The sequence below is a fragment of the Salvelinus sp. IW2-2015 genome, unplaced genomic scaffold, assembly GCF_002910315.2.
Source record: "Salvelinus sp. IW2-2015 unplaced genomic scaffold, ASM291031v2 Un_scaffold2333, whole genome shotgun sequence".
Classification (NCBI taxonomy): Eukaryota; Metazoa; Chordata; class Actinopteri; order Salmoniformes; family Salmonidae; genus Salvelinus; species Salvelinus sp. IW2-2015.
Genome location: NW_019943658.1, coordinates 190,871 through 210,923, shown reverse-complemented (window position 1 = coordinate 210,923; position 20,053 = coordinate 190,871). Strand labels below are relative to the sequence as shown.

At 42.3% G+C, this 20,053-nt stretch overlaps 2 protein-coding genes across 4 annotated transcripts; both read right to left on the bottom strand.

Moving 5' to 3' along the window:
* Positions 1–814: 814 nt before the first annotated feature.
* On the bottom strand, positions 815–8,015 carry LOC112073661 (target of Myb1 membrane trafficking protein). 3 transcript variants are annotated; one of them, XM_024140922.2, is made up of 15 exons: positions 7,851–8,015; positions 6,067–6,151; positions 5,808–5,886; positions 5,435–5,584; positions 4,803–4,937; positions 4,356–4,520; positions 3,889–4,005; positions 3,494–3,627; positions 2,916–2,958; positions 2,599–2,734; positions 2,207–2,279; positions 1,820–1,895; positions 1,310–1,387; positions 1,171–1,210; positions 815–1,051 (listed from the first exon to the last, which is right to left on the bottom strand). In XM_024140922.2, the coding sequence occupies exons 1-15, from the start codon at positions 7,900–7,902 to the stop codon at positions 909–911; spliced, it is 1,506 nt and encodes a 501-aa protein (XP_023996690.1). In that variant the 5' UTR covers positions 7,903–8,015; the 3' UTR covers positions 815–908. The 3 variants fall into 3 exon arrangements, with proteins under 3 accessions (XP_023996690.1, XP_023996691.1, XP_023996692.1); XM_024140923.2 differs by having other exon boundaries at positions 2,599–2,731; XM_024140924.2 differs by having other exon boundaries at positions 6,067–6,194; positions 7,851–7,941.
* A 1,658-nt stretch (positions 8,016–9,673) lies between these two features.
* LOC139025173 (osteocalcin 2a-like) lies at positions 9,674–11,943 on the bottom strand. The gene is given in 5 exon segments (XM_070440244.1): positions 9,674–10,120; positions 10,797–10,929; positions 11,476–11,598; positions 11,601–11,666; positions 11,819–11,943. Coding segments are annotated over 5 exon segments (486 nt in total). The 5' UTR covers positions 11,880–11,943; the 3' UTR covers positions 9,674–10,017.
* Between the last annotated feature and the right edge of the window lie 8,110 nt (positions 11,944–20,053).

Here is a 20,053-nt window from a genome sequence, read left to right as displayed (position 1 = left end):
GATTGTGTATGTGTGCCATTCAGAGGATGAATGGGCAAGACAAAAGATTGAAGTGCCTTTGAARYGGGTATGGTAGTAGGTGCCAGGTGCATCGGTTTGAGTATGTCAAGAACTGCAACACTGTTGGGTTTTTCATGCMCAACAGTTTCCTGTGTGTATCAATGGTCCACCACCCAACTTGACACAACTGTGGGAATCATTGGAGTCAACATGGGCCAGCATCCCTGTTGAACGCTTTCGACACCTTGTAGAGTCCATGCCCAGACAAATTGGCGCTGTTCTGAGGGGGGGGGGGTCAATATTAGGAAGGTGTTCTTGATGTTTTGTACCCTCAGTGTATAGGCTTTTGAATGATGTGATACCCGAGTGGGGCCTCCCGAGTGGTGCAGCGGTCTAAGGCACTGCATCTCAGCGCTAGAGGCGTCACTAGACACCCTGGTTCGAATCCAGACTGTATCACAACCGGCTGTGATTGGGAGTCTGGGTTAGGCCGGTGTAGGCCGTCATTGAAAATAAGAATTTGTTCTTAACTGATTTGCCTAGTTAAATAAAGATTCAAAAAAAAAAAAAAATGTTCTTAACTGATTTGCCTAGTTAAATAAAGATTCAATAAAAAATAAAAAAAGACCACCACGCAGTGTGTGTGTAACCAAGTACGCATACTCAGGTGATATATATATACATTGATAAGGTAAAGTAAAGTGCCACCACAGGATAACCGATTGTCATCATGTCATAGACTTTAACTACAGCAACAGCACAAAGTGAAGACTGAAAAACATCTTCATTTCAAAGTAGAAACACTATGATTAAAAAGGTAGCGAGGCACTGTGCGTGTTCATCCTATGTGTTGGCTAAGACTATGTGTCGACCTGMGAGTCCACCTCTGCTGTGCGTGCGCCGTTCTCTCAGAGTGAGAAAAGCTGGTCATGGGAGCTCTCCTGTGGCCGGGCYGATTGTGGCGGGGGCCTGGACGAGACGGGGGGCAGGCTGCGTGTTGAGGGAATGTGGTCGGCCACCTTCGCCCTTTCCTCCAGAAACTTGTCAAACTCTGAGGGAGAGAGAGWGMMWATMGTGTGGGTATTTTGCAACACTGATTTCTACTGGCACAGGCTGAAATAGGATCTTGGCAATAACGATGGTTAAAAAGGGAAGGAAAAWAAGACTTACCCTCACTGGTCAGACCTTCCCTGTCCCCAGCCTCTGGTTGCTGTAACATGAAACAAGTACACGTAGCAACTCATGGCAACCCATTCATGTTTGTTGAAACGTCAAGACAACACACCACATTAAAAAGTCACCGTCTTACCGTTTCTGTGTCCGCAGACAGCCATCTGTCAACGTCTTCCAGGGTGGAGTTCTTAGGGCTAGGCTTAGACGAAGGAATCTGAGGGGGAGGGAGAGAAACAGAACAAAGAAGAAGAAGGGTAGAAAGGAAACAGAGGGATGTTTGAGTCTTAGTAGAACGGCACAAGGCAGATGTTTCTAGTGGGGTCTAGTCCTCAGTGCCTCAGTGTGTGAATGCGTGTTTTCATTCAAACCCATTTCTGCATCGTCGCTAATAGAGTAGCTCCGTAACTGTTATTTAACTGGGACTGTGTGTTGGACATTGGCTCATTGCTGTTGTCTGCATCGAAACAGTCCCTTCCGGAAAGTTACACCCTTATTGCTGGCAGTAACAGTATGATTCAGAACGTAAAATCAACAGTAAATTGAAGGCATTTAAGTCAGTATTTTTAGACCAAAAAATATATATCCTACCCTGTGCTTTCCGTAGGATATGCTAGGTTGACCGTAGATAATGAATGAGAAACATTACCGCTCCAGTGACCTGTAACCTGGTGTCCAGGGCTCCAGCCAGTCCTTCCACTGCTCCTGGGTCCTCGTACCGCATACTGGACACACACAAGACTACATCAGTGGAGGCTGCTGAGGGGAGGARGGCTTATAATAATGGCCGGAACGCAGCAAATGGAATGGCATCAAACAAATGGAAACCACGTTTGATGTATTTGTTACCGTTCCACTGATTCCGCTCCAGTCATTACCACAAGCCCGTTCTCCCCAATTAAGGTGCCTACCAACCTCATGTGGACTACATACCATAATATGTATAACAGTCATCTTTGGTGTACATTTCTTCAGTGTGTTTTGATATTTGTATACTGATAGAACACCCTACAGCACCACAGTGAAGGTGTCTCACCTCTTCCTCTGATCGGCCAGAGAGCTGCCCCTGGTCTGGGCAAACATGTCAAACTCATCCTCCTCTGGTGCACCTGACACAGAGACAGGTTGTGAGACAGAAACCAACATCACCTTCTCTTATTCAATGACCACGGCCTCAGAGTTGGAGTGCTGATCTAGGGTCTGTTTTGCCTTTTAGATCATAATGAATACCATTATATGGACAGGGAGGATCTGATCCAAGATCAGCACTCCTACTCTTGAGACTTTTTGAATATGGGCTTTGGTTTTTTGTGTATATGCTATTTGTCAATGTTTTTTCATACTTTGGTAATGTTAACGAGAGATTAAGAAATGGAGCCCGACAGGCCTAGAGTTTTGCAAAACAGATGCAAAACAGATGCTACTCACTGTGGTTGGCTGCCTGCCACTGATTGGAGGGAGCGCTGAATGCGGGTTGGCTGGCGGCCACAGAGGTGGTTGCTGGTTGGCTGAGGGACTGGGGCACAGGGCTGAGGTCAATGAGGTTGGCCCTGGCAGGAGTCTGCTATAGGGCAGAGGGAGAGGATACATTGGGTCGTGTTCAGGATGGTGCAGCGTATTGAACGTTGCAATTAAAGAGAGCTGAAATTACTGCTTACTGTACACGTCAATATATTTATATCTGAACATTGTGCCCTACTGAACTAGATGTAAAACACAAAAACAAAGGTGAAAGATGACTGTACCTGCTCTGTAGCTGTTCTCTGGGCCTTATTGAGTCTGTCAAACCTAAACAACATGGGAGAAGAAGAGAAAGTACAGACTTCAGAACATGGACACTCTGTACTGTGTAATACACGTGTCTCATTTTCAGTGTCTTTCTGACTGCAAGTAGCCGAGTATGTGTGTGTGTGTGTGTGTGTGTCAGACCTAGGTTCAAATACTATTTAGGGTATTTCAATTATTTTCAAAGATATTTGGTAAGTACCTGGATATTTGAAAAGACAAGTAGTTGAATATTGGAATGTACAGCATTTGGAAATACACTTAGAAAGTATTGGCATCACTTTGAAAATACTCATATACAGTAGTTCTCTGACTCAAATACAATCCCATGCATTTAACACAGGTATTTGAAAATAGTATTCGAAATAAGTATTTGAAAATACTTTCAAATAGTAGGGTATTTATAGGAAATTATTTGAAAATACTTTCAATACTTCCAATAGAAGTAGTTGATTCGAGCCACATTATTTCAAAATACTCAAATACACATATCATAAGTAACCCAAGTCTAGTGTGTGTGTGTGTGTTCCCGCCTTACCTGTCGTAGCGGATGAAGGCATTGTTTAAGTCATCGTTGACGACCAGCAGCTCCTCTATGAGGCCCTCGTCCACCAGCCTGGGGATCAGCTCCACCACACGGCTCTGCATCTCCCTACACACCTGGTACAACTGCTGCTCACACAAACAGAGGGGGTTGGGCAGGAGGGGGGTTAGAGGGAGAAGAAGAAAGAGAGAAAAATAGAGTGCGGCAGATGGGGGATGTCAGAGAACATCCAGGATTCACTCCCTGATTACACTGAATTGGAATATATGACAGAGGCGCATTTGAATACATGAAGGCAATAACCAGGGAAAGAGACCGCAAGAAGAAARYGAGCGAGAGAAAGAGAGGGAGTAGAGAGGCAGGAGAGGAAGAAAGACATGCAGACAGACCTGCAGTAGCTCAGAGTCCTCCTGCTGGTTCTGTCCAGGCGTCAACTGGTTCAACATCTCAGTCATCACAGTCAGGTTCCCCCTGACCAGAGRCAGGTCAACTCTCAGCTTCTGGGCCTGAAAGTTCATCAACAGTAGCATCCTTAGGCTCTTTGTCAATGCTTTCTCAAATGAGGCTTTGGGGAAAGACATGAGGAGAGGAGGCAAAGAATCATAGAGGCTATGGAGTCGTCGTCGTCATGGATGGGCAGGCCTTACCACTTTAACCACGATGGTACGTACAGAAGTTTCCCCTCTGCACTTTTCCCAACAACTTGAAGAGATAAGTCAAAAGTGGTCTTAAACAGAACCAACACTTTAAACACAGTTAACCAATGTTTAACTGTAGCTAGTATCTACTCACACTGTGTGTACATGAGCATTACCACAARATCAAAAGGGTAATGCGTTTATGATCTATTCAGTACCTGTTCAGGAGAGATGGAGATGGGTCCATCGCTGAGTTGTGGGGGCACGGCAGTCAGTGCAGCCTGGGTAGGGGACGAGGCAGCAGGGGCAGCAGGGCCACGGGGAGTCTGACTCTGAGGTGGTGGAGCTGGCACTGTAACAGAGGAGTCGTTCTCTGGAATGCTCTAGGAAACGACAGAAAGAGAGCCACGTAATAATAGCGCCAGTTAGCACACGATCTGATCCAAAACAGCAGACATGTGGCTCATGCAGAAATGCAAACATCCTGCTCCAACCAACTGAGCTATCGGAACCTCAACATAGTAAAGAGTATGCTTTGTGGGAAGGCGGTGTGTGTGTAAGATAAATGATGATCTATCCAGAGATAACAGACATGAAAGGTCAAAGTTCACCATAGAATTACATAACAAATCACCAGTAAATTATAGGATCTCTATGAGCCTTACCCTGAGGGGGGTGTGGATGGGGGAGAGGGCGTCCAGGTCGGTCATAGGGAACTCCAGGCCCCGCCTCCTCAGATCCTCGTACACACAGACCACACCTCCCAGAGAGGGAGAGCTACGGAACGCATCGGCCCACGCCTGAGAGACAGACAGAGAGAAACAGAGAGAGAGAGAAACAGAGAGACAGAGATAGATAGAAGGACAGACAGACAGAGAGGAATAGTTTGACAGGGGAGGAGCAAAGGAAGATACTTTATGAATGAACAGAGAAAACGTGCATTTGCCTACCATAAAGCTCTGAATTTGTAATGAATGTTGTCATTCCAACCAATTTCTCCATCATCTCTAATTGATCAATGACTTTACATTATGTATAAATGGCCATAGACGATTGACGTGATAATTAAATCACTGCATTAACACCATCATAGTCTATAACAAGGGACTCTACAGTCTTGCAATAATGTTCAAGCTAAATCAACAGTCAATATAAACAGCGGAGTTGTACAGTGCCTGTATATGATCCAAATGGATCGTCAGAAATGGCCCCCTATTCACCAGAGCCCAAACGTGGTGCACTATATACGTAGGGAAAAGGATGCCATTTCAGACTCCAGCTGTGAGATGCAACCCACCTGTATGAGGCTCAGCACCCGGTCGTGCAGGGTGGTGGGAGGGTTGTTCTTGGGCAGGATGGCTCGGACCAGAACCCCCTCCACAAAGTCCTGGGACGCCACTAGAACATGGAACCGGTGGCCACAGTTCTTTACACATGCCTCCAGAACCTAAAAATAGATACAGGAGGAACGACTGAAAATACACCCACCGCAAGGAACACACTGAGCAGCATGTACTGTATATAACCCCATTTAGTTCAGTCACTGCCTGAAGTCACTCAGTTCCCGTTTTCTTCAATCCCCAGTGAGAGACCCAGATTATTCAACATTCCCCATCAAGAGAACTCCAATCCTCAGGAAATGGAATAGAAAGACCTGAAATAATACTCACTGTCAAAGCCAACATGATCTCCCTGAAGCTCCTATTACCAACAATCCTCTTCTTTATGGCTTTGACTGCATCTTTGGGTCTAGGGAGGAAAACCACACATACGCACTTCCAGCATCAAATCCCAGAAAGACTGTATTTATTGATATCATATTATCAGTGGTGCTAACGGTTTGACATCGAAAATGACGCAGTACAAAACAGTCATCAATAAAAAKAKCATAGAAAACAAAATGGCCTCTGTGACTCCATCCATAGTTACCCTTCGTCTGTCTCGTTGATGATGTCYCATATCTCCATGTTAAGGGCCCAGTCRTCTGAATGCAGCGRGGCGCTGGTGGCTCGTTCTGTCAACATCAACAGGAGATATTATCCCCTTATTATGACTGTCTGAGACGACAAACAATATGATATTATACTCTTATTATGACTGTCTGAGACAACAAAGAACATGGATGATTAATCATGCCTACTGTACTGCAGAAAGACACACAACATGAATGATTAATCATGCCTACTGTATGCAGATAGACACACAACATGGATGATTAATCATGCCTACTGTATGCAGATAGACACACAACATGAATGATTATCATGCCTACTGTATGCAGATAGACACACAACATGGATGATTATGCAGATAGGCAGACTACAAAGTCACATTTTATTACCCAGCATTATCGATACTTATCAATACATATCAATGCAGCTCGATATCAAGATAACACACAGAATAGCACCTAGCCTATGAGCGACCGTAAACATAGGCCTACTGTAAAATCTATTCAGCAGGCATTGGCCTAATGTAATTGTTATAAACAATTGCTGGTTGATTTTAATTGAATAATGATTCAGGTTAAAGTATTTACAATCCAGCAAATTATCTAAACTCAGCTAAATGGCATTTATTGAGGAATGTTTGTTCCCATTTCATCCTCGTTGCACTCCACTCTGTGYCCCCTTGAGTTGGTCCTTATAATTCTCTGCTAATCTCCCTCATTTCCCTCTCACTCACACCTTCCCCCACTCAATTCAATTCAAGGGGCTTTATTGGCATGGGAAACACATGTTAACATTGCCAAAGCAAGCCACTCTCTCTCTCTCTCTCCCCCGATTTCATGTGACTGTCAGCTGCTTCTGTTCGCATTCCCTCCGGGGAAGTCTAAGCATATATGCCATGTGAGAGAGAGAGGGCAAAGTGGATGAAGTAAGAGGAGTTTGTGTGTGTGTGATGTCAGGAACGTAAGGTCAGCAAGGATGTCAACACGTTCACTAGACGAGACAGTAGACATAACTTTCCATAGCTCATCMCCATCAAAAGACCTGTGACATAAAAACATGATCTGCATTTGATYTAGACAGTTTGTTGATATCAATGACATAATCTGTTTATGTATGCCATAAAGGCCCTTCAAGACATGATGTCTAAGTTGACCAACTTTGACTGCAATAATGCTATGTCAGTTAAGAAACCAGATATCTAGGATTTAAATTCTTTGGGCATAAATTGTGAAATGTTCATTGGTTAGGCTGATAATAATTTCTGTCTTGAAATGGAGCCTAGTTTAAACGGTTTGTGAGTCAAGGTTTTGAATAAGGAACTAAGCAACAACTTCTATGCCACTAAACCCACCCATTGCCATCAGTGATTCGTCAATATTGCTGTCATGTCACCACAGATTACGAATCACATGAGCGATAKGGGTACTTTAGACTGCTTCTAGAATTTTATTGGTTTGAGAACACATCTTTCAAGGCAGATATCGACCATAAATTCACATTAACTTTCGTATATAGTACCTAGCAAGTAAAAGTAGCTGCAATTCCTATTTTTCGGTCTGAACCTCTATAACAAAACAGCCCTGTAACTCTCACAAAATTTATTAAACGTTTGAACAGAAATAAATAGCTAGCTGGATAGATACAATTTGCAAGTTTCTAAAGTTTAGTTGCGATGTTATTCAACGTTGCAGATCGAGCGACGCATAATTAGCTTGATGYCTCCGCATTGAACAACTTTCTGGAATATTTCTCCCGACTTACCAATTCTTTGTCCAACAGGAGAAGAAAAGGGGCTTCCTATGAGAAACTCCATATTTTCCACAAAGTCGTAATTCCAAAACGGTACTTRTTTTCACTCCRAATTCCCCGTTATTTCCCCGTTCGTAAGTAGAACTGTATGACACWAGACACKATAAGGTTTKGCCACAATAGTGGATTTTAGTGGCCTTCAAAATAAAGGTTTCCCATGGAAAGTGATGTAAACGGATACAAACACTAATATTTGTGTAAAGGCTACACATTTGTCTTCTGTGAGTGTCAGTGAGTTGGCTTATACCCCATTTCATGGGTGCACAGTCCATAGGTTACYCTGTACAGTGCAATATGAATGTCCAATATGCACAATAGACTGACTGGAAAGGGGATTTCCGTCAGTCAAGTCCTGCAATGTGAATATTTGTGTAAATTCTACAAAGTTGTGTTCTGTGAGTGTCACTGAGCAGGCTGATACCCCATTTCATAGTCCCAATATCCATATGTAAGGCTGTACAGTGCATATAATTATGCCACCAATGCAATTCTAAAGTCTAATACATCCACAGTGCGATTTCAACTGATTTTAACTTTTGGTGTGAAATTAACAAATTATTGTATTAAAAAAAAATTGCATATAACAACATTCCGACCTTGTTTAGCACGATCTAGTCCAAATATGGCATGAATCAACGATTTGCATTGTTTTGAATCACTTTCAATGGGGACATTTATTTTAAAGGCAAACCGCAAATTCTCCTATTGTGGCTAGRTTCACACAGATCGTAGGTTGATCTGTGGACGCGRGGTCACGTGAATACCAKCAGGCCAGYCTATGGTTATAAYAAGGATTACATACTATACTGTATTATAAAGTGGATGTGTGGACAGGACAGAATAKACACTCTTTTCACMGCACTTCGATACAAAGTGATTTTCGTAGCAGGTTAAGAGAGCATTTTTGCTAACCCTAACCCTTTTCCCAACCTTTAACCTCGGTCTTCTAACCTGTTACGCATATTCTCRTAACCTGTTAAGTTTTCCTAGCCCTCTACTGAAAAGTAACTTKAGTATCGAAGTGCCATGAAAATAGTTTTTCCCATGTGGAAACTCAGCAGTTGAAGGGCTGTTGAAGGGAGGACGGTTCATAATAATGGCTGGAACAGAGCAAATGGAATGTATTTGATACCATTCCATTCATTCTTCTCCGTCCATTACCACGAGCCCGTCCTCCCCAATCAAGGTGCCACCAACCTCCTGTGGTGGACAGTCTGTAGAAGTAGGGATGACAGTCAGTGAGCTATACCCTCATGTGTTAATATCTTGTCTTTAGGTATAAAAAAAATACTTATTCAAACAAATACCGAAGAGGGCAATTGAGACAGACTGGTATAGAAGCCTACATGGTCTAGGTCCCAATACTGTACTCAATTTGCTATAAYYAAAKKKCCKAAKKKSYAAWWWTWAAAWMMTRRRCKKRTTWWTRKYSKKRTWWMMMSKAYYKKYMWYMRKAAGTGGCATCAACAAGGTTTGAGTTTGCATACAAACTGTGATGTCCTCACTCTTTCTAAACCCCTCCTTATAAGATTGTTATCATCACTAAATCAATCAATACAAATCTATGACAGTATTGACTATCAGCAATAGTTACACTACCAACAGGAAACAATAATTTCATATTTATGGTTATAATACATTGCAGATAAATGATAATGTGCGCTTTAGCCTACCTAATACTACAAAACATATAAAGATGAATACATTTATGATACAATACATTTGCGGTTTTAGCACCATTCTTRGTGATATTGTGTTGAGCAATTTACATTAGCAGGCCCTTATAACCACAGGACTCAGTTCCTARATGCTTATAGCTTCTCCTCAATATTACAAAAMCTTGGATCAGACATGCCTTTTATTACATTACCCAAAACATATAGTTACAGCCAGCACTACGAGTACTGTAGCTCCCAATTTCACTTGTGGCTGGTCTCGCAAAGTCCCATAACTCGGTCTGCTCCCTAAAACGTGGACGAAACCTGTTTGTGTTTGTTTTCTATGCCCTTATAAGGACACTGTTYGGAGTGGTTGATCCCTTCTCAAGAATGTAGCTTCATGATGGTGAAATGGAAGAGAGTATTTTCTCTCTCTCCAGTTTGCYTAGTAAAGAGTCTGTTTAGAAGGGAGGTGGTCCATAGTATGCGGTGTATGCTGKAACGATGCCTGRTGTCTCCGCCATGTGCTCACAGGCCAGGTTGAGCTCGCACACCTCACTCAGACTGGACGAGAGAGAGAGAAAGTTGGGGTTAATTGACTTCTCATCAATTACACATAACTGTAGGATAAATGTACTTTATCAATTTGTTTCATGTGATTTTTTTTACAAGACAGCAGTGATATTCTGTATATTTTGCTCCAGTCATTTGGCTTGTATGAAGTACAGTAAGAGTGTTGCCTAAATGTAAACATGTGTAGGGTGAAATGTAAACAGATTATTTGGCTTCTTGGCGGTGACGATGCAATTAACATTCCACACACTTTRCCCCAAGCATCATTGCAACGTCACACATTCTAACACCAAATCATGTGAGGTAACACCCTTGACTGTTAAATGACTAAATGAGGCATTCAGGAAAAGRGAACACCCCTAATTATAGTAGGTCACATTTGACATGTTTGTGACAGCTGTTTGCTGGCAGATAGCCATAGTAGAGTGTGTGTAGTGTAGTGTTGAGTGATGGTAGCAAAAAGCTTGAGTAAAAGTGCTGTAGTATTGAAGTAGTGTACAGTAGTGGTAGGGCATTTGTCTATTTGCTATAGAGAATGTTGTCTTAATGTAGAATAGTCTATTAGCTTGTACATTTGCTATAGAGCAATGGTAGAGTAGTTCTGTGATGTGTTCTAGAAGTGTGTGTGTTCTAGAATTTCTAGTTCTAAAAGTGTATTGGAGCCTACCTCTCCACCTGGGTGAGGGTGAAGGCAGCAGCTGCAGGTCCAGCCGCCCTCTTCCTCCTCAGCAGCACTGAGGCCAGGTCTCTCTTCATAATCACGTCTGGCTCTGTAGCTGCAGCTGGGTCCTCTGCCGTAACTGGAATACATACGCACACACACGCACGCACGCACGCACGCACGCACACACACACACACACACACACACGCACGCACGCACGCACGCACACACACACACACACCACACACACACGCACTTCAACCCTTACACAGTACAAATGTGGTTTTGCTTTTTTATGCAGCTACGGTAGCCTATATTTATGAACAGTTTTACTTCCCATTTTTTGTAAATGTCAATACAAACCTTGTACACATACTCTTACACATTTCCTTAAACTGATAACATTGCATATACAAACACAAAAGAAGGCTACCCTCTTCCGTTTCTATGCAGATCTGCATACACTGCATACACTATCTGCTAGATCAATTTTATTTTAACATTTTATTTTACCTTTATTTATACAGGTTTTTTCTCATTGAGATAATATCTCTTTTCCAAGAGAGACCTGGTCCAATAGCAGCAGAGGGAACAACGTTTCAGACTTCAATGGATCTGTTAACTTTACATCAGCACACTGCTGAGCAATGACACCATTTAGAGTTAGTTAGAGAGATGCCAGACCTTCAGCACTAGCTGACTCTGAAGAAGAAGACTCTGAAGAGGAGAGAAGAGTCCGAATCCGAGGAGTCTGAGCAGAGGCTGATGAGTCGGAGGCCGAGGAGGAAGCTGATGAAGATGCGGAGAGTCTGCGGCTGGTGCTGGTTCAGCGGCAGGGTCAGGAGCAGGATCGAGAACCACATCAGGAGCCAGATCTGTTGAACAGAGAAAATCACATTGGCTCGTTCTAAGCATGTATGAGCGTTTATGTCTTATTATAAAACGTGTTACGTAGTTCTCTCGTTCAGAATACATTGTCACAATCAGAAGTTATGATGAAACAACACAATATGCTTTCCCAACTTACCGTTCATGGACAGGGAGACCGATAGAACGGCACAAATGGTCAGGAGAGGCAGAGACTTCATGTTGTTTATGGGTTTTGTCTTGCTGCTTTCTTGAACTACCAGTGAGTGGTAGTAGTAGAACTTTGGTTCTTTCTCTCCTTCTTTCAATGCCTTCTTCACTGTATATCCCTCCATGGTCAATATATACTGTAGTCATCCCCCTCCCAATCAGATACACACAATGGTCAGACAATGTGATTGGTTAGGGAATCGAATGTCAACTTGTGCCACTTCCACTTTCCTGGACACCATCACATAACAACCCCACACACCCGACAGGCACAGGAACTGGCAAAAACACACCCACACAAACATACACACTCGATGTGGCATACATACATGTACACACAACCCATATGGCGGAACCCAATGAAATGAAACAAGTAGGGATGTGTAAGAAGGTTTCTAAAAATGGAATTCATCTTCTATGTAGCCCCTTTAATTGCACAGGGACTACTACATTTGATCTAGAATGGACCTAACATCATCATCACACCACGAATATTGTGTATTGAAAAAAAGAAAAGTGCTGGTTTGAAAATGAATATAGGCTTTGAGTTGAGAAATATTAGTAGAAACATAGGCTATTTCTGGCATTGTTATTGTTGTGGTGTACAGGTAACTGCCAAACTAAAGGAAACACCATCATAAAACATCTTCATTCAATTTGGTTGAGTCAAAGATCTCAGATCTTGCCACAAACAAAACAAAAGGTCAACTGGGCCTGTCCAGCTTTTTTTATACATGACCCTAAGCATGATGGGGACCAGGAACCACACCTGTGTGGAACTGGTTTTTAATGTCTATGGTGTGGAAGCACCTGCTTTCAATATACGTTATATCCCTCATTTATGCAAGTGTTTCCTTTATTTGGCAGTTCCTGTATGTGCATGCTAAGTTAAATCCTGTAAGAGTTATATTCATTCACGCCAATTATTCTGAATTCCAACCGTTAATTTCCCCCCCATTTCGGTCTTAAGGAATCAATCCTGAAATTCCCCTGAATTCGATTCCATCCCCACCATCATCAGTGTAGTATAAATAATCCAACAGAAATACCAAAAAAACAAACGGGTCAGAATAGAAGCAATATATCTCTCTAAATAAGACATTGTCTATAAGTTGTGATTGGATTTAAATCAGGCCCCAGCCAGTGGCATGTAGCGGAGACCCTGGATCTGAGTTGCTGAGAGGTTCAGCTCCTCGGCTGCTCGCCTCAAACTCCCACCCCCACAAACCCCAAACTACAGCCCAGGTCTACCACACACTACAAATCGAGTGACTGGGAACAGCACCGAGACTCATTATGTGACAGAGATTAATGACAGCCTACCATTGTCCCACTGAAGCCACAGCCATTCACTATATAAAGGCTGGGGCCATTCAATTCCAGACAGATCCACAGCCACACGGTTTAAACTAACTTAACCACCCAACTGTTACAGCCACACTTGATGTATTTTTGCATATGCACAGGTATAAACAGCTTGCCTGGTTGCCCATATGTAAATGCACATGATGTGTGTGATATGCATATGGATTGGATAGATTTGTTTTGGTGGGGCCTAATATTGACTGTGGGTGGTCGATATATAGAGATACAAGCTTGCATCTGATATTGGCTGATTTCATATTTCAATTTCCAGACTGTGGACAGGGAGTAAAGCCATATTGAAAAGGTAAATATGGTAGATAACCAATATGTCTTGATGTATATATTTATATATATCGGCGCTGACACCAGCGGCCTGGTTGTGTGTTACAATGACAAATACCATTGCCCTCTGCTGTAGCAGACTGATCTTGTTCAATCTCTTGCTGGTCTGTTCTTTGTGTTAAAAAGGGCAATCTGTAGTTGCTACATCAATTTTTTGACATAAATTATATGATATGTACCCATTGATTCTTGAAGAATATAACTCATAAATGCCTCATGAGCTTAGTTCAACTGTCAAACCCCATACAGAACCCAAAATATGAGCTTGTTATACTCCAATGTTTACAAAGTAAATGTAAACAACCACTGTATAGCCTCAAAACATTGTTAAAACTATACTTTTGAAATCCTGGATGGTCAGTTCTTGAATTTGCTCTGTCTATGAATTTGAGACTGGTTATATTTCTCCAGTCCCATCACTCAGCTTTTTACTGAAACTGGGGAAACGCCTTGTTTTGTATCAACTGTTTGGTTATGGTTCAACTGCTGATTGCCGCTTTAAGGGTTTTCTTGGATAGTGTGGGGTGTAATTTCAATGTCTGGTCCAGCATCCATTTTTGTGAACGCGTTTCAATGCAGGACAAAATCCCTGGTCGAATAAACATAGATGTTAAGATCTAGGCTTTTCTGCAGGATCAGGTCTGTTTTAGTGTGCATTTTTGTCCTAAAATCACATACAGTGCAAGCCACATAGTAATCTGGACAAAATGTTTTACGGTTCTCCCAGTGACGAAAGTGACACGGTTACAGACAGAGACAAGGGGAACTTAGCTCATTCCAGGCAGAGACAAGTGGCCCGTAGCTCATTCCAGACAGAGATAAGGAGCCCGTAGCCTCATTCCAGACAGAGATAAGGAGCCCGTAGCTCATTCCAGACAGAGATAAGGAGCCCGTAGCTCATTCCAGACAGAGATAGGAGCCGTAGCTCATTCCAGACAGAGATAAGGAGCCCTTAGCTCATTCCAGACAGAGATAAGGAGCCCGTAGCTCATTCCAGACAGAGATAAGGAGCCCGTAGCTCATTCCAGACAGAGATAAGGAGCCCGTAGCTCATTCCAGACAGAGATAAGGAGCCCTTAGCTCATTCCAGACAGAGATAAGGAGCCCTTAGCTCATTCCAGACAGAGATAAGGAGCCCTTAGCTCATTACAGACAGAGATAAGGAGCCCTTTGCTCATTACAGACAGATATAATGGGCCCTTAGCTCATTCCAAAGACATACAATTCTGCTTCTTTTATTTTGCATTTTGTTTTGTTAGTGCATGCCTCCCCTAGGGGACAATGTGGCAGTGTGCTATATAGTAACTATACTATTGTAATTATGTATTTGTAGGGTGAGATGCTTCCATAGTCCTACTTGTTAAAACCATACACTCATTAATACAAAGGCCTTATGTCTATAATCTTAAAGAGTGTTCAGTCTGAGCCATGACTGTRATAAGAGGGGTTTTGAAATACCCTGTTGGACATTTTAGTAACTACACTGCTATTATTACACACCTAAGGGTAGAGATGAGTAGGCCTAGTTATTTGAAGCATCCTTGCACATTGACCCTGTACAATATTCCCTGCCGTTCTCTGAGTGCAACTTCACTCTGTAGCCGGTCATTAAAACACAAGGGATTTGGAGTTTCTGACCTCACAGAGTTGAGGCCAGTTGTATGACTAGCAACAGTGAAGAACACTCCTTTACAGAACCTGTGTGAATTGTTTGCTTTAAAAAAAAAAATCTGGTCTTGCYAAGAGGGTAAACTGGTTGAGGTGTAGGTTTTAGACTGTGTCTGCAGGAGGAAATCTAGGGGTCTGAGGTGTAAAACAGAATACAGACAAGCCTTAACCTTGCGCTACCACATCTGGAGACAAGGGCAGACTTCTGAGGAAAAGACTCGAGTGGAGAGAAAGAGAGCGAGAGATCACTAGCAACTATCTGACACCTCAAACTATTTCAGCCATCAACAGCTCTCAAGTCTCATCCTGAAAGGCTGTGTGTACGGGTGAGGTTCAATAGTCAGTATATCACTATAATAGTATATCTCCACCATAAAAAAAAATGGTCTCTATGGGCCAGTAGACGCTCCACAGAGGAGGAAAGGGAGGACCATCCTCATTGAAATTTCATAAAAATAAAAATAGTGAAACATAAAACAGTCATCCTTTTTAGATAAAACTATACTAACTATATTCATATGTCACCAAATAATTTATTAAAACACACTGTTTTGCAATGAAGATCTATGGTTACTTTGACAGCACTCTTTGGGGTAGCACCATGGTTTAGCTGGAGGACAGCTAGCTTACATTTTCATCTGGCTACATTGACTTCAATACAAAACCTAGGAGGCTCGTCGGCCTTACCTCCTTCCATAGACCTACATGTTAATTAACACAACTTCCAGAGGATGACCTCCAACCAATCAAAGCTTTTGCTGTATGAACTGACATGTTGTCCATCCAATCATAGGATTAGGATCAGAGAATGAACCTGTGTTGTATTGGGGTTGTGAAGCTTGGTGAGTTGGTGACCTTATTGGATAGAGATTAGGAGTGTAAAGGTATAGTTGAGCATTTTTMGAATATTATTCAATTAAAATTTGTTTCTTCAAATTACAGGAGACGGAGGAGGTAGATTATAAATAGTTTTCTTGGTTTTAGAACTTTATTTTTGTGTCCAGTTAGTGCAATTTATTTCAATTTTCCTTGCTAAGCAGTAGCTAGCTACCAGTGCGAGTGTGCAGTTTTCGCTGCCAGAATAGCAGAATGGCCAAAGCTACCGAAAATGTTGTTGTCTTTTTGTTGAAGAAACCCTATCATTCTGTGGGATAAACAGAAAAAGGTGTGAATTAAAACCCGAGGGTTAACGTCTGCCTGAGATCAGTTTCATGAAGAAGAATGAAAGGGTGACGACGTTCAATACCAATTGGTATCAAAACAGTGGATGCTCCTCAGAGGAGGAAGGGGAGGACCATCCTCCTCAGTGAATTATATATAAATAATATTTTCCAAACATTTAAAAAGTTATCCTTTTTAGACAAAACTATACCAAAAATATAATCATGTTACCAAATAATTTATTAAAACACACTATTTTGCAAAGAAGGTCTACAGTAGCCTCAACAGCACTCTGTAGGGTAGCACCATGYTGTAGCCGGAGGACAGCTAGCTTCCATCCTCCTTTGGGTACATACATTGGCTCATGGTTCTCACCCCCTTCCATAGTCTTACACAGTAATTATGACAACTTCCGGAGGACATCCTCCAAACTATCAGAGCTTTCGTTGCATGAACTGACATTTTGTTCACCGGATCAGAGAATTAATCTAGTACTGAAAGAATAAACTACAGTTAGCTAGCACTGCATTATATAAAATGTGGTGAGTAGTTGAATCAAAGAGAGAGAAATAGTTGAACAGTTTTGAACAAATACATTTCTTCCAAAATTAAGGAGAAGCAAGAGAGAAAAAGAGAGAGAGATAGTTTTTTTTGTTCACTTGCAGTTACTTAGCTAGCAAATGCAGCTAGCTAGTTTAGCCTACTGAAACACCCTGCTCAAACAGAGGGATGCTATATTAGCTAACTGGCTATGACTTTCCAACACAACACTGGAACTCTTCCAAGTCAAGGTAAGCTTTTGGTTTTACAAATGTATTCCCACCAGGGCACGCCGGTGTAACTGCTTACACTGTAATGTTACTGCATGATTGTAGAAGGTTTACTAACATGTTAGTTCTATTAGCTATGCTGACTATGAAGTTACTTTAGCTAATATGGTGACAACGATGTAGGCTGTGTGTAGCGGTTTGGCCTGGATTTTTTTTTGTTGCCTGGTCACATACAGCTGATGTGTTTGTGCATTAAAGGAAGGAATACAACATGGCTGCTATGAAAGTGAACTGTGCTTACGCATGATCAGGAGTGTATTCATTACGCAGATTCTGTTAAAAAACGTTTCTTAAACGGATGCAAATGGAACAAAACAAGGATAAACATACCTGAATTTATCCAAATTAGAAACTCTAATTTGTAATGGTTGGACGAATGATTACATCCTATATCAGCTAGATGCAGGCAAGAGTGTGCAAGGCGGCATTGAATATCACTGTCTGTCCATGTGCCACTGTCGGTCACCTCAAATTTGTCTCTRGACCTGTGTGCACCTACGTTGTAAACTTTTATTCATAGGCTAGATTGTAGCAACCTCATGATGGGTGTAGGGAAAATTTGAGTATCATGTAGTAGCCGAAACCTATCAATGTTATATTGAACTGGGTGAATGGAATATGAATGAGAGTCATCCAATATGCTGGAATAGGAATAAGGCTATGCTCATGAAAAAAAATCGTCCTCCCTCATCTTAAATGGCACTGACCACCACTGTATCAAAAGTGTAGCTGGTTAACAGGGAGCCTTTCATCAAGCCGCCTGATCATGTGGACGAAGGTCTGCGTGATCAAAGCGGATGCATTTTTGGGCATGAAATAATTGGCTTTAGCAGGTGTGCCTTGGAAAAAGTTAATTTGTGGAATTTCTTTCCTTCTTAACGCGTCAGTTGTGTTGTGACAAGGTAGGGGTGGTATACAGAAGATAGCCCTATTTGGAAAAAAGACCAAATTCATATTATAGTGAGAACCGTTCAAATAAGCAAAGGGAAATGACAGTCCATCATTACTTTAAGACATGAAGGGCAGTCAATCCAGAACATTTCAAGAACTGAAAGTTTCATCATCAAAGTGGCTCTCATGAGGACCACCACAGGAAAGGAAGACCCAGAGTTACCTCTGCGGAAGAGGATAAGTTCATGAGAGTGACCAGACTCAAAAATTGCYGCCCAAATAAATGCTTCACAGAGGTCAAGTAACAGACACATCTCAACATCAACTGTTCAGAAGAGACCGCGTGAATCAGGCCTTCATGGTCGAATTGCTGCAAAGAAACCACCATCAAAGGACACCAATAAGAAGAGACTTGCTTGGGCCAAGAAACACGAGCAATGGACATTAGACCGGTTGAAATCTGTCCTTTGGTCTAATGCGTCCAAATGTAAGATTTTTGGGTCCAACCGCCGCGTCTTTCTGAGACGCAGAGTAGGTGAACGGATGATCTCCGCATGTCTGGTTTCCACCTTGAAGCATGGAGGACGAGGTGTGATGGTGTGGATGGTGTGATGGTGCTTTGCTGGTGACACTGTCTGTGATATATTTAGAACTCAAGACACATTTTACCAGAATGGCAACCACACATTCTGCAGCGATACGCCATCCCATCTGGTTTGTGCTTAGTGGGACTATCGTTTGTTTTCAATAGGACAATGACCCAACACACCTCCAGACTGTGTAAGGTCTATTTGACCAAGAAGGAGAGTGATGGAGTGCTGCATCAGATGACCTGCCCTCCACAATCACCCGACCTCAACCCAATTGAGATGGTTTGGCATGAGTTGGACCACGGAGTGAAGGAAAGCAGCCAACAAGTGCTCAGCAAATGTGGGAACTCCTTCAAGACTGTTGAAAAGCATTCCAGTTGAAGCTGGTTGAGAGAATGCCAAGGTGTGCAAAGCTGTCATCAAGGCAAGTGAGGCTACTTTGAAAAATCTTAAATATATTTTTTCACAACACACTTCTACTGGACCACTGAGGTTGCACCTGCAAAGCCCCTGGCAGGAACTTAATTAGCATGAAATAAAAGGCGCAATTGATTAAGCTCACCCAGTGCAATGGGTGGGTAGAGTTCACTCTTTAAAACCATTGAATTTGTCCATGATGTGCAAACCTCCAGCACACCAGCTGATGAAATCAAGCGCACCTAATCTAATTGTGAAATTGGACCAATGGAAATTATGTTCAGTGGCTTGCAGATGTACCTAATTAACCAGCCAGATTAGAAGGGTCTAGGATTCCTTTGTAAGGCACAGCTAAAAAGACAATCAGATACAATAAGGGAATCTCCTGGTAATGCTTTCCAGCTACAATTAGTTCAGAATACTGGCTGTGATTTTTGAAGTGACTTTGAGGTAAGTTGTATGGTTCTAGTTTGTTTCCCTTGTCTTCCATGTTTTACAGGTAGCTGACTAGGATTTAACTGACTAGGATGTTTTTGTTTTTATTTAGAATTTCTTGGATTTGTTGCCTGCTAATTGGAGGGATAACCTGTTATCCTCCACTAAAGGTGTGTTTTGTTCTACACATTTAATTCAGATAAAATAACTCTGTCTAAATCCCAGAACTTCAAATGCTGGCATTTTACGATTTGAAACTTTCTTTTTCTTCCTAGGTATTATAGCTATATTCCCAAAATAATTAAAAGGAACTGGCCACAATGAAGCGGAAGCAACTGGCTCTGTGCCTCTGCAGGTGAAGCTACGGTTCCGTGCCTCAGAAGCAGCCACCACAATGCCTCAGCAAGCGCCACTACTGGCCCAAATACCTTGGGTGAAGCAACCGTCCAGTGCCGCGGAACCGACCACTATAATGCTCGGCAGCGG